At 42.4% G+C, this 15123-nt stretch overlaps 2 protein-coding genes across 2 annotated transcripts; one reads left to right on the forward strand and one right to left on the reverse strand.

Moving 5' to 3' along the window:
* Positions 1–514: 514 nt before the first annotated feature.
* On the forward strand, positions 515–1494 carry MELLADRAFT_111088 (uncharacterized protein; the record flags this gene model as incomplete). The annotated part of the gene is made up of 4 exons (XM_007415319.1): positions 515–598; positions 832–1060; positions 1084–1251; positions 1313–1494. 4 exons carry the CDS (start codon positions 515–517, stop codon positions 1492–1494), a joined length of 663 nt encoding a protein of 220 aa, XP_007415381.1.
* A 659-nt stretch (positions 1495–2153) lies between these two features.
* On the reverse strand, positions 2154–4072 carry MELLADRAFT_92564 (uncharacterized protein; the record flags this gene model as incomplete). Its single annotated transcript, XM_007415387.1, has 10 exons — positions 2154–2366; positions 2438–2461; positions 2512–2527; positions 2591–2700; positions 2763–2945; positions 3035–3421; positions 3487–3542; positions 3668–3678; positions 3804–3914; positions 3978–4072. 10 exons carry the CDS (start codon positions 4070–4072, stop codon positions 2154–2156), a joined length of 1206 nt encoding a protein of 401 aa, XP_007415449.1.
* Positions 4073–15123: the final 11051 nt, after the last annotated feature.

The following is a 15123-nucleotide window of genomic DNA, read 5'->3' on the forward strand; positions in this document are numbered from 1 at the left end:
CTGGAAGGATTTCCTGCGCCTTGATTTTGCAAGTCTATTCGAGCGGCAGCGTAATTTGACAGACCAATTCGACGCAAAGTTATGATACGTGCTACTCATAATTCCACAGCTTCGGAAAACTGGAAGCACCAGGCGCACTTGCCCAAGCTCCATCGCGACAGGCACCCCGAGTACAACAAATTCAGCACGTTTCAGCTATCGATCCATACATAATATGGTCTTTCTCGAATAAGAGTACATCATTCCAGGCATACACCGTCAAATTACTCGTACCACAATGTGATTACTCAGCGAACATGTACGATGCCACAACGGAGACCTGATGGGTCAAGTTGAAATCGTCGAGGTACACCAATGTAAAGAATAGCTGGCAAACGTCGATCATGGCCGCACAAAGTCAAAAGACAAGACCTGACATAAAATCTATGACATAACATAGTACGGCAAATGGCACACTGCCCAATCACGGACACGCCCCGGTTTCCTTCAATCTCAATCTGAATGCTCCGCAACAATGTCAATGGCTTGTAACCCTCACTTTGAAACGGCCAATAGTGATTTAATAAATCCTAGGATGACCTCCCACAGTCCAGCTCCTGTCAGCGGTGGCAACCAAGCGGCAATCTGAAAGCTGTACGGTTCCGTTAACTTCATTCACTGAGAGAAGCTCGAGGGAAACCTACAAACCTTGACCGTCCAAGTACCTTCATGGTACGCCGCCGTGTTGCCAAAAAAATCGACAATATTCCCAACGTCGACAATAGTCAAATCTAAGCGACACAGTAGTTCCACGTCACAACTATACTGAGCAACGAATTCGACATAACACAGATCCTGCATTGGGTTTCGACGTTAATACATATGCGCAGCACACCGACATTGGACAGTTCTGTGGCTTACCGCGTCATCCCAATCTCTATGCATTACGGTAAATATCAAGTCGTTTGCGTCGTAGGAATTGTCATGCCAATGCCTGAAGGAGATTACTCTGCCGCGGCTCCTTACCGCGATAGAATTTGCCAGCGTGGTGAAACTTGGTCTCAACCCATCGAGCTCAATAGTACAAGCCTTGTCTGCATATAGGACTGAGCCCGATGGCCGAGGTCCCCCAATCACTGACCCCTCCACCCGGTAATATTGGGCAGCTCGTAGAGTTGGATTGCAGGCCTCCTCTGCAATACGCATATTCACAACCATTAACTCACCCCTTCCCACTACCGCCTGAGTTGCAAAAAAGTTCTGAGGTCTTGCGTCAGCAGACTCGTGCTCAGTCTGTAACAAAGCATATCCATTAGTGTATGCCCTCTTGAAGCCTGGGACGATGTGGCGCCACCAACCTTGGTTGTCAGTGCAAACACGCCATTGAACCGCATTTCACAGGAACCACGCATAGTCGAATTTATACAACGCAAGTTTGAAGCCATGTGTACGGTTGATTATCGAAAAGAATGTGATTTAGCAAATGATTGCGATGGATGGTCACGTAGATTTTGAAATATTTAAAATTTTAATTGTTGTAAAGTGATTGTAAATGAAAGGTCATTCATGAGTTCGCCGCGCAATGAGAGGTTTATAACCTATGGAGACCCCGCTGCTAAGCAGAAGAGACACGTCGAAAAAATCTGATGCTCCACCACACCCTGGCCATGAAGGCCTCGGTGGAGATGCCTGGCAAATTGCAGCCACGTTGCCAATTGCCAGGGTCTTGACCCACAGTTTCACGGACGTGTTGCAGCCACGACCCTATCATCAAACATTTTGGGGCACCATTCCTTCGCTCATGGTTCGATATATGAAAATCGATGGACCATAGCCCAGGGTCCGCCTGCGAGCGATATTTCCGATGCGAATGTCAGACATCGGCGTCTGTAACGAATGGAAAGCAAACCGTGGAAGCTGGGTGAAATACACAGCGATGATTGTAACGAAGCCTCGAAGCAATAACTCGGCAAACGAACAATCTTTTCTTTAACTCATTAAGACATGCGGGGGATCGAACGCTACAAAAAACCCCAAAATAAGACGAAGACAAATAGCAGAAAATGAATGGACAAGCAGTAGAAGATCTGTCTCGTAGAACACATTCATTCAAACATTTTAACAAAACTTGTATTAAGCATAGCTGGGACATTTCAAAAGTAATGGTTAATCCATCATAGTTTACGACGTTTGCCCTCCTGGAGCCTGGTGGAGCCGCTTGGACCTGCTACCATGGCATCCGCCGTCGGGTTTACATTCTCATCGGTGGCTGCATTTGCGACCTGTTGCAAATAGGAGGCTAGCGCAGCGTGGTCTTCAGCCGTAGGCTTAGGCATCGGTTCCACGGCTCCAGAGGCATGTAACGCGGAGGGGCTGACGCAATGCAACTCAGTAAAAGTCAGTGTTGCTCATAATGCAGGTAGAGATGCGCATTCAGGTACAGAGGAGGAATTTGTACCTCGAAAATGTTGCCATTGTGAGGCTCGTGTTTGATATTGACGCAGGCGTAGGGGAGCTATCTGGTCCACTCACGGTGGTCTCGGTGGCGCTTTAGGGAGAACGTATTAGTATGGGGTGGGTTATGCAACTGAGTGAAACTGGGTAGACTTACCGTGCCAATCTAACCCTGCCACCTTTGGTCATCCGGGTCGCAGTGGGAGTCGCGAGGGTGGCACCCGCCCTGATACTCTCATGGCCAGTAGCGACCGAGATCGAATACACCTAGTGAGGGCATAGCATGAGAATCAGATCATAGGACCACAGAATAGGCAAGGGGGACTGACCTCAACTTGAAAAGTATAACTCTTGACCTCCCTGCCACCGACGATGTTGGATTGAATATGCTTGCCTGCAATGTAACCATGTACACTCGTTTCTTTGCCGATTTGAATGATATTGAGAGCTTTGACGAGGTTTTGAACTGGCCGGCACCAATACTCCAGTAGAAACTCGCAGAGTTTTCCAGTCTAGGAGGTAACAAACAACGAAAACAGGGATAGGAACACAGAGATTAGTCACGATCATCACGCCGTCAACGCAAGCAGAGTGCACCTACCATGGGGTTGTAGTCAGTGTGGCGCATCAAGAAGACACACGTAGGTTTACCCTCGTGGGCCTCTTCTTGCACCACCCGCTTGCTGACCACGATGCCAATCGAGTTGAGAGATACGTTGTTGGTCAAGCAACCGGAAAAGGTGTCCGCGTCACCGGCAGGGATGTGGTGACTGAGTTCCGTCACAATGCGAGGGATAGGCTCTCCATTCAACGGTAGGAATTTCCCTGAAGTGTAATGCATGTTTCCGACAGCCAGACCGATGCCTTGAGCTGCATAGTAAGTGATGAAAAGCTCGTGCTCTAGAGGAGAACTGCCGTTGATACCAGCACAGTTTATTCCAGATGTGACAGACCGAAACCCGTACGCGGCGTTGACGGTGGTTGGAACCTAGAAATCAAACGTCAATGGAATATGACACCTTGGTTGACCTGAAAGTAACAACGACGACTAACTTGGGCGTGTACCTCAAAGATGGAAGAGACATAGGCTGGCTGAGATCGGCGATTTACTCCCAAAGACATACTTAAAGATAGTAGATGATCAAAAGGTAATGAAGGGGGGGGACACGGCAGACAGATGAGTGTCACCCAATAGAACACAGGAGCTTATATACGTCAAAAATGGCATTCGCACCTTTACTCTGCCTTCACCGGAGGACGCACACAAACAACTCGCACCAAATAGCATACGAAAAGCACGCCACCGACCTGTCCAGATGACTGGAGGTGTTTAAAGTAAGTGGTGCAAGGAATGTGTTCCGTTCCTTCACAGTGTATGTGACGATAGCGGGAAGGTATTAACGCAAGGAGCACACGCAGGAATGCATCTTGGAGGTGCTGAGCTTATCTTGGAAGCAACCACAGCAGATCGAGCACCGCAACTGTTACGTAACGGGGAGAGTATAGCCATGAAACATATATAGTCAGGAATGTACCGCACTGACAACGGCGGCCTAACCTCACCTCGGGTGCAACCACAATCATGTCGACCGTCCGAGTTGCCCTGGGACGTGTATAGCCATGAAACAGAGGAGTCCATGGCTTCTTAGGCTTACTCTGTGACGTGTATAGCCATGAAACATACATATTTATGGGTCTTGATGGCTTGTGTGTCAAGGAAACATTCGGCTCGGCACTTTTTTTACAAGAAACCCATGTTGTCTTATTGTAGGTAATTTTGAAACTATTTCGGAATCAGGCATTCCATATGAATCCTGAAGTACGTCTAGTTCTTCGATGAAGTCAACCCAATCCTCTTCTGGCTTTCCACTATACTTCAGGTAGTTATCTACCTTCGGATAGTTCCTAGCGCTAGTATATTGTTGGGCAGATATCTCCACAATATCTGAAGTAGCTTTGTACGCGTCTGTTGCATGATTTACACCACGATTTCCTGTGGTCCTCAACTCAGCTTCACTTACACCTTGAGTACTCTCCACAAGTATCTTCTCCGTTACTAACTTCTCTTGTTCAGACTGTAGTCTAGATATATTCCGAGACACATTGTCAATATGTGTCTTCATATCCTGAAATTGACGCGTAAAATCAATTTTCAATTCTCTGATACTTTGTCTCTCATTGTCACGATTCAGAGTCAATTGTTCCATGGCTTCACACATGTTCGATGTGTCCCTGGTCAATTCCTCTGAAGCCGTTGTGGAAATCAAAATGTCAGAAGGGTTCAATTTATAATCTTACAAAACATCTACAGTCTAAATCTCTTTTAAGGACTACACCTGAGACTTTCTGGACTATCCAGGGATCTTGTCTCTCAGACTCTTTATTCAACACTCTCATATTTGTTGTGATTACTTTTTCATCAAGACATGTACATTCATTTCAATATTCTAACTTACAACTAAATAAAAGAAGCCAATAGGAGGAAACATAATAGACCAAGAGTCAATAAATTCAAGGTATCAATAGTTAACTAGATCCTAGAACAGAGCTTGATCAGGAATCAATAACAAAATAACAATAAAACAAGTGAACAGGACTGTCTGAAGGTGGTAATAGGCTGGAAGCAATTCAGAATTGGTTAATAGGAATGTTATATCAAAGTGAACCTCACCTGAAGGAGATTAGGATGATCAATCCGGGCTAATAGCTTAGAAACAAACTCTACAGTATGTACAAATAAGTTAAAGGCAGTCAGCAACCATCCAAAACTAGAGGAAAAAGAAATAACATACATAGAAGAGTTATCAAATTCAAAGGCTGAGATCGAAATGATTAACTGAACATGAGGATCGATTTTGGGGTATATACCTAGAAAAAACAATTAGAAAGTGTTAGTGGGATGTGAAAGATCAAAACAAATCAGAGATGAAAGTTTGAGGAGAAATTTTGAAGGTGGTGGTTAGAAAGAGGCTGGGATCGATTTGAATGGAGCCACAGTCTTTAGAAGATGAATACAAGACTCACCTTAGTTCATACTTGAATCATATCTTCATCAAAGATCAAAATCGAAATTAGAAGATGATAGGAAGTTCGATTTTTGAGGTTGATGTCCCAAGCTAAACTAGATTAAGATCAGGTCTCGAGATCGAAATTGGATAGAGTATGTTGAAGATGGTATTGATAAGAGGTTCGATTTTGGGGGACAATCCCTATAATGAGATAATTGAAGATGGAAATCAGAGCTGGAGATCGAAATTAGATAGAAATCAATCTTAGAAGATGAACAATGTAAGAAAACAAATAAGAGAAGAATTGAAAGGTACTTACATATTAACATGAATGATAAAACAACTTGGAGAATGATCGGTTGGAGTAAAAACAGGTTGGGGTTGAGATGTGAATGATCGAGTTTTTGGGATTGAGGAAAGGTATAAAGAGGGCTTCACTTGAGAGGAGGAAAAGAAAAAAAATCATCAATCCATCAGTTTTATGTGTGTGTGTTTGCGTGTGTGTCTTGAGAGTGTTTTCTTCTTTTCTTTTAAAGTATCAGGTGTTATCGAGTGTTCTTTTTATTAGCGTCTTGTTTGTGTTGTGTGTTTGAAGTTTAAAGTCCTAAAAGTTATTGAATGAGAGTATAATGTTTTTAGTTAGTAGTGAACTTCTTTGATAACAGAGACAAAGAAAAGTAATCCTACCTTGAGTCTAATTGTTATCAGGTGTTATTGTGTGCTTTCTTTCTTTTTTTTGCTGAGCTCGGTGATTGAAGTCTATAGTCTTATTTTTATTTAATTATTATATTTTATTACCTCAAAAATCGAAATTTGGCCCCGAGTCCAAGTACTATACCTTCCGGATAAAACCCCACCACCGACAAAGCCTCTTCCCCCTCTTTACTACCGTAATTGCACTTGTGTGTGATTTACATCAAGTTTCGCCAAACCTGCCTCTTGATCCAAGTCGAGGCCAGGTCAAGTCAGGTTCGGGAATTTATTCCAGTCCTGTACAGCTGTGTTACACCAGCGTAACATTCAACAATCAACCGCAATTCACATATCCTTGCATTACCACCTTGTGTAGGGTGGTGTGTAGTATTATTAGACTCCGCCAAACGCTGCGCATCCAAGCGTGTGGTGTAAACTAGGTTTCAGAAAACCTTAAAAAGACAAAGAAGTAAAATTGAGAAGCCTCATCTTAAAACTCGAAATCTTTTTTGAAGGACGAGGGCAGCTTTGCAGCACCTGTAGTTTCATCCGCTCTCACAAGTGGTGATTCTTCCCCTCTCCGGCTCAGCCTACGCTACACTGCGTAGGAGTTCTACACTGTGCTCGTTATGTGCATTAGCTGTGCGATGGCCTGTTGGTCCCTTCCATGCTGTTCTAATGCTTGTTCAAACACTTCTAGTTTACTATCTAGTACTTCATTTATTTCCACGACATTGTCGATTAACTCTTGTACTGATAACATCTCGTTTCTCATTAACTCAATGCTTTCGGATTGAATCAACATTCTATCTTTACAAAATGTGATTCCCTCAGCTTGGGCTTTTAATTGACCATTAATTGTCCCAAAATTCACTCGCATGACTGTTTCCAGCTCCACTAGCTTTGTAAGCATAGTATTATTGCTCGGTAAAGACAGTGAAGCTATATTACTAGTACCATTATGACCCCTCGACCCAACTTTTACATTAAGGGGACTACTTGTAGTTATAGGATTCGATACAAGGGAAGCAGGAACAATACCCGGTATAGCTTTAGAAGCAGCAACAGGTATTACAGAAACGGCAGATGGTGTAGAGACAGCAGCAGGCCCAGTAGATGGCAGCAAGGAAGCGGAAGATACATGAGTAGATACATTTCCTTTCAAGCCTTTCTTACTAGCATCATTCCTTCCGGAACCTGAAAGTTCTCCTGACCCTCCACCATGACTTGCATGGACCCCGATGGCTGAGCTACCACCATCGTTCCTTTGGGGTGAGGGTACTGTGGGTTTAACTGTATATGTTGAGGAACCATCTGTGGATTTATCGGGTGAGACGCCTTGCGTTTGTTTGGATAATTTTCCACCTGTCGTGGTTGACTCGACGGTATAAATCTGTTGTTTACCTTTTGAGTAAACGTCAAATTCGAGCGAGGCTTCACCTCCCTGATGGGGCGGTGCATCCCGAGGTAAGTTATCTCCGGGGACGGAGCCTTGAAGCTGACTAGTCGAACTTCCAGGTCCTCCACATGGCTTTTCAATTGGTGCACTTGCCGTTCGTACGCTTGGATCGTCTCCTTTAGGACCACGATTTGAGCGTCCTTGGGGTCGTTGCGTACGAACTTCAGATCTCAAAGGGTTTGTAAGCCTTCCCGATCTAAGTCCTGTGGTAATTGTTGGAGGTAAGTCAAACAGCCCTTTACCTCGCTTCGATACGACAGGATCACCTACTTCCATCGTCGTATTGGTAGCATTCACCGACGGGTCACCGTGAGTGTAGACTATGAGATTGCTTTGATCATCAACGATGGGGTTCGCTCCAACCGGAGCTTCTCCCGATGTCATAGCATCGGTCATTACCGTGTCTGTCGCGGAACTGTTGTTCACAACCGCCTTACTACCCTTCTTACCACCTTTAGTGGTAATCACGGCCGCAGTAGCAAGAGCGGGTGGGTTGATCTCGTTGTTGGACATATTGTGTCTATCGAGATCAACGTCACCAGCCATTATGACGTTTGAGTTATAATGGGTTAAGATTCAAGAAGGAAAACAAAAATTAAACGTAGCAATAACGAGATCAAAGGATGAAGAACGACAAGATATTGATTTGTAAGAAAAAATCCACAGTAGTCAGTATCCACTCGTACTACAAATTCTCCTCAGTTAATACAGAACAAACCTGTATTGTTAAAAACTGAGCTTTTAAATGGGCTGTTATTTGTTCGGAACCGAATAAGATCAGTCAGAGTCTAATACTATCGTAAAACAACCACAATTGTTAGTTATTTTTTGTTAAACTATCCCCAAGACCGACTCACGAATGACGATATATCTTGGGATCTGTGATAGTTGATAGACGAAATTTGTACGATTTGGATGTAGCTATAATAGACCGTTCAAAATTTAATCAGCTTCCTTCTTTCTAAAACACGAAAGAAATTCAATGATTATGCTCTTTTGTTATACTCTGCAGATATGTTGCAGGACTATAACAAAAGAAATCAAAAAAATATGTATATATATGATATCCTAGCAATTTAGGCCAGACCCCCAATTGTCAACAAGCTTAGGTTTATAACCGTAAGTTGTTACAAATATTTATGGATTGACAAATCCAGTTCACGAATATGAATCAAAGAACTATAGCCTTTACAATCAAGCAAGATAAACGCGTGGACAACACTAACCAAACTGGTTTAAATTAATTTTAAAGGAGTTTGGAATGAGGTGGACGCGAGGTTTGTAACTGTGAGCGATTTAAGCTAATAGTTGATTAATTTGATTGAATAAAAGATAGAGCGAAAAGAACAAATCATAAGAAAAACAAGCTGGGTTTTATACCCTTAAACAACCAACTCAAACACGTACAACTTGAGCAATTTTACAATAATATCATATTCACGTAATTGTGGAATTCCGGTGGCACATTCTAGAATATTACTAATGCCGAGCCCAACGCTCCTTTCGTCTAAGAGTCATCCCATAACAGCCTTATGTAATCCCTCCATTCATCAGTATACTTCCCAGACCGCCGGAGTAACATTCCCCACATGTTGTCCGGTTAGGTTTTAGATGTTATGTCACTCGAGGAGGGTTCCCAATCCTTCTCGAGAGCCAAGAACTGGGATAGCCTACTTCTTTCAGGAGTTCATAACATAATTCGTTAATTCACGATCTCTTCGCACGAGTATCATGACTTTATATAATTATGTTATCACGTAAAAAGAATATAAGAAGAATATAGGCGAGAGACATATAAAATATGTAATTGATAAAAGAAGATAAATTTAAAACTAAAAGAAAGAGAAATAAAATAATGAACTGAGAGAAATAATTGATCTTCAAAACTAAATAGTTATCTCATCCTGTTCAGCCAGGAGACAAGTTGTCTAGGCAACTTATGCCCTGGCTGACAGGACATGCACAATACACTTGGGCATTTGTTGGGCTCAATAGTGAGGTAAGTGTTCCACTTTTTGATGAGCAGTGCAACAAGGCATATCCAACATCTTGTGTTTTTCTTTGACACAGGCTGGGCCTAGGTCACGCGACTGGTCAAAGACAAAGGGAACATACTCTGAGTCTCAGAAGGGTTTTGCCCCGATGTCTCATCAAAGGACGTCAAAAATTGATTCCAACAACATCATGTGGTCATCAAGCAAGACATCCTTTTGACAACCACAGAGTCCCCCAAAAGTTCACTCGATAGCGGAGCTCTCAGAACAGCCCATACAGACGCCTTGAGGACACCCTACATAGACTGAATAGGGACCCTTTTGGAAGCCCACGGGGTGTCACAAAACCCTGCTCGGGTCCAGGCTCCTTGGATCAGTTTCGTACGGATGTCCGTCCCCCTGCAAGAAAAACCGGTTGTCCATAGGACATTGGTGTGTCCTTGTGGTGTACAGCTTTGGAAAGCCCAAAGTCAGGTCAGAAACTAACCTAACAAAGTCCCTCTTGGGGAGCCAGCTTGTGAGAGAGGGACTGACATTAGGCATTGGGCAAAATTTTCGCTGGATTTTTTGATTTTTTTGGCCAACCAGCGGTGCGCCTCACGAAGCAGGTCAAAGATTGCCAATGTGACTGTTGCTTTGCTGGGTTACCTTTTCGGTTTTAATTTTAATTTGCCTTGGTCTGATGACCGCTTAATTCTTGTCTTTGAACTTCCCGCTCTTCAACTCAAGAAGTTTGTTGTCAATCGACATTTCTCAGGTTTGTAGTGATTTTTGATGATTGTCTTTCATCATTTCCCTTTGCCATACCAGTATAGATTCGGAACAGAGGACCCGGTGCAATGCATATGTGAAAAGCTGTGAAATTGAAAGGCTTCCTTTGTGGCGTGATTAGGGCTTGTGGCTTTCACAGATCGAGCAAGGATACTCTACGCCACCTAACTTAACTAAGTCCCTCTCGGACAAGCGAGTAGTCGAGAGAGGGACTTATGGCTTATACATGAAATTTGGTGTGTGAGCCAATTTTTTTTGGCTGGGGACTTTTTCTACCCTGGATAGCTCCATCCCCTGCAAATAAATATCCTCTTGACCTAAGAAAGGACTTGTGCGCCTGCTCAACCTACACATATTGGATCTTCTAAATTTATTTCATTGGGTTTCAGAAAATGCTAGAAACCTGAAAAATTGAGTTTTGTGTAACAATCCAGCTTGCCTGGTGTGAGGTTTTGACACGTTGGACAGCTTTCTCAGGTATTGAGGTGTTTTTTTGAAACTTTACCCCCTTATTACTCTGCAATCAATGAGCCAGATGAGGAGTGAGATACATTCAGGTGCGTAGAATCAGCAGGCGCACAGCACTTCTCTTTGGTCCAGAGGATATTTATTTGTAGAAGACTGAGATACGGGGGTTTGAAAAGATCACCAAGATTTTTTTGGCTCACACACCAAAATTTGTGTATAAGCCATAAGTCCCTCTCTCAACTACTTGCTTGTCCGAGAGGGACTTAGTTAAGTTAGGTACGCCACGTAAATTTTCAGAAAACTTTTGCAAAGCAAAACAAGAAATAATTTTCTTGCTATGCTTTTGGTGGCTTTGATATTGTGTCAGCCATGGCTTATCAGGATTCCAAGAAATCTGAACTACATTTGAATTGGTTCCAGCTAGGCCTTCGCCCCGGCCCCTCCCCGGCCCTTCTCGGCTCTCTCGAAGCCCGCCCCCGAAATTCCCCGGTGGAAAACATTTGCGAAAACTGGTCCCGGCTCCCGACCTCGCAAGTGCGGGAGTCGGGGATTCCCCGCAATTCCAGGGGTGCAGCGCAGATTTAGCGGTGCAGGCCTCACTTTTAGCGCATTTTAGCCCCTCCAGCGTCCCCGAAGCCCGCCCCCGCAAGCTCCCCGCCATTTGTTTCTTCCCAACACTCATCCCGGCTCCCGACCTCGCGGGGGCGGGAGCCGGGGAGTCCCCGGAATTGCGGGGCCGGGGTGAAGGCCTAGTTCCAGCAACCAAAAATCAAAAAAAAATCAAAAACCTTGCACAATTTTATCCACAAAATTTGGCACAGAAGCCAAAGGTTTTCGGAGAGTTGTGGTATCAGTCTTTCACTGAGACTCCCTGAGACAATACCTGGCACATACAGGGATAGTACAATTTCTTCTCAAGTGGTGCATTTTTTATTCTCTGAAATTCCGGGCGTCTAAAAAGGTGTTTTTCAAAGGAAGCAAAGGCCAAGTCAAGAAAAAGGAACCTACATTAATTTGTTTAGAACATCAAATCAAGTGGTTGGGTAAGAAGAAGTCGCATAAGCTCTGTGAAAAGTAGACCCACCAAGACATGAATTGAGTAAATCAAAAGAAATGATATAAAGAAGATTAAAATAATGAATTGCTCCAAAAGAAAACAACAGTATAATTCTGAATGATAAAAGAAAACTATTCAAGATATCTTTGTAGTTCCTTTCAAAAAACAAGCTTTGTAAAATTTACCGCGCTCTTAGCCACATGAACATAAAGGTTGAGAGCCATTACGAGGATTGAGGGCTTCAAGAATATCATTTCAAGTGGCAGTATAAACAATAGAATGTAATGAGAATGATAATTGAACGGTCGAATTTGATTGTGAAAACTTATAAGATTAGCTTCATTGGCCAATAAGAGGGAGATGCCAAGTTGGATTGTTTTCAATTCTGAGATTAGAAGCTGAGCTTAACAATATAGGATGGAAAAGCTGAGGAACAGATTATTGAAATTCATCTTGAAGTTGCTCTGAGTCTGATCACATTGAACATGAAAATGACAAAAAACCTCAAATTTCAATTTATATTTCTATCATCCATTCTTACATTGATTGTGCGGCCGAGTAAAAATTGGACCAATCAACCATGGTCACATTCATGTCAGATGAGGAAATGACAAGATTTTGAGGATGAAGAAACAAATCAATAATGAACTAGGTATGGAGTGCCACCACAGGCCACCACTCTTGACCACACTGTATGACGGGTGTACAGAAAGCCACTAATTTCTGTAGCTCAGAGAGTCTCAGAGAGAGTCTCAGGATAAGACTGATACTGTTACGCTCCCAAGGTTTTTGGCTGGAGACTTTTCCACCCACTATACCACATTACCTTACAAATAAATATCCTCTTGTACAAAGAAAATTCTTGGTCATCCTCTTCTTCTACACATGTCCATCTGATTCATTTTTGGTTTTCCTTTATTGCTGCAGATGTAATATGCTTCACACTTTTGAAAATCTTACAGATTTTTGACCCATATGTCAAAGCTGTCAGTGGCTTGCAGCGGGCCAGTCTGGAATGTTACAGAGAAATATTTTTTTCAAGTCTCTTTCTTAACACTTTCCCAATTGAAATGCAAGAATTGAAAGGTATCATCATGTGTAGAAAAAGTGGATGATCAAAACTGTTTTTAGTGCCACAGGATATTTATGTGTAAGATATTGAGATATAGTGGTTGGAAAAAGTCTCCAGCCAAAAGTTTTGGGCTCCTGTGCCAAATTTCGCGGATAAGATATAAGTCCCTCTCTCGCAAGCTCACTTGCCAAGAGGGACTTACATAGTTAGGTTAGGGCCAGAAACATCATTTATGGAGCAAGCAATGTGTTGCCATCAGAAAATGACCCTTGGGCCTTGACAGCTCTTCAGTGGTGAGCCAATTTTTTTTCCTGACACTCTTGGGACATGTACAGTACAGCCGTTACAAGAAAGGTTCACAGCTTTTTTTGGAGAAAGTTGTCTCCGCATTGGTTAAAACCAGAGACAAAACTTGATTACAGGTTTATTCTTTTCTGTATTCTTCCAATTGACGGAGAGGCAAAATCAAGTGAGGGACAAAACCCGGGTTTTGCACATTGGCAAGATTTTTTAAAAAAAAACAATCTTTGTTGAAACAGCTGTAAAAGTGTGGTCATTACAAAAAGGGTCGGGTAGCTTGGCTTTTGGTAAAACCGCAAAGGAAAGGTGATTTGGGGAGGACAGAAACAAAACAATTTTCATTCAAATGGAAACATTTACACCCATATTGAAATATCACAATGGTGTGGATTAGCTGGAGATACAAGGCCAGAACAAACTTGCTAGCTTGCATACATAAGATCATTTGTCACCTAGAAGAATGGTACTTGAGGGTTGAAAGAGTGCTATACTACTTGGGAATTGGTTAAGTGTATTCCACTATTCCGTGTCAATTGAGTCTCAGACTTTGATAGAAATTGCTTACCACTTCAATTCTTATGTCTATCTGTGGCAGGAACACTGATGAACCCCTGTATTTCCCTTTCAAATGGGATATATGGTCTTTTGTATACCCAGCCAAAGCAAGATTTTGGCTATTTTCTCAGTGTTTGAGTGTAAGTTTAAATGCCTGACCTGCTCAGAAACTTCAAAGGACTGCTGTCTGAGACTTACATTTCTGGAAATGTATATGTAGACCAATTAAGGAGACAGATACTGTTTTGGAGTTTGTTTTGTCCATCTGGCATGTTCAATTGATGATTTTGAGAAAGGAAAAGATCAAGGGTTGGGATTTTTGAATCACACACTCACTTAGGCCAAACCCACTGGTGAATTGTACCAAAAGGTTGATAATGGTTGGTATATACAATTTGGAACCCCACCCTCATTGCAAAATTCCAGTGATACAGATTATTATGGGATAACAATGAATGATGAGACACTCCAAATGTTTACCCTTGAATATATCTTTGAAGCAGGGACAAATGCAGGAGTAGATGATCAGCTTAGCTGGATGATATAACTTCAAAAATATTTCATCTGGAAGATATAACTTTTCAAGAACCTTAGCAGGTATATGAGATAATTGAGGAGATGAAGTACGGAACTTGCTTCAGGTGAATGAATATCTTAACTTGGAGACCTTCATGCATTAATTACCAGCTGAGCCAAATTGCAGCTCCAAGTATGTATTATTGAGTTAAAGTAAGTGGAATGTTCACATTGAAGCACTTTTTCTTTATGGCTCAGTTTTGTGCTTACATATTTCTTGATGATGGCAAGAGTTTCATACAGCTGATTCAATCTTTATAATACTTTTTGTCAAGCCATACCAAAAACTTAAAGCTACTCATTTGAATGCCATACTTGGTTTTTTAAATGTAAAGTTGGAGTATCCTGCACCTGGGACTTGATACAGCCATCCCACTGGTCTCTTGATATCCCAAATCATTATAAGCTACCTTACCTCTAATGTCTAAGCAGCAATCTGGTTGAATTTGTGGGTTCCCTTGCCTTATATTTAGTGACAGATTAGGGCAGCGACTGCTTGACAATTCTGATTGACTTTAGAAATATGTGATATCATTGGATTAATGTTTTTCAACTACAGGCGGGCATGGTGGTATGCAGTAAGAGAATTTAAGGAATGTTGACAGAAGCAGCACATTCTAGCAATGTCCAACACAATATATGACATTGTGAGCTCTACCTTTATTTCTGCGCACCATTGCTTGCTGACATTTCTATTTCAAAAGATGATGAAAGAAGCTGGGCTGCTTGGATGTTTA

Source organism: Melampsora larici-populina (genome assembly GCF_000204055.1).
Source record: "Melampsora larici-populina 98AG31 unplaced genomic scaffold MELLAscaffold_50, whole genome shotgun sequence".
Classification (NCBI taxonomy): domain Eukaryota; kingdom Fungi; phylum Basidiomycota; class Pucciniomycetes; order Pucciniales; family Melampsoraceae; genus Melampsora; species Melampsora laricis-populina.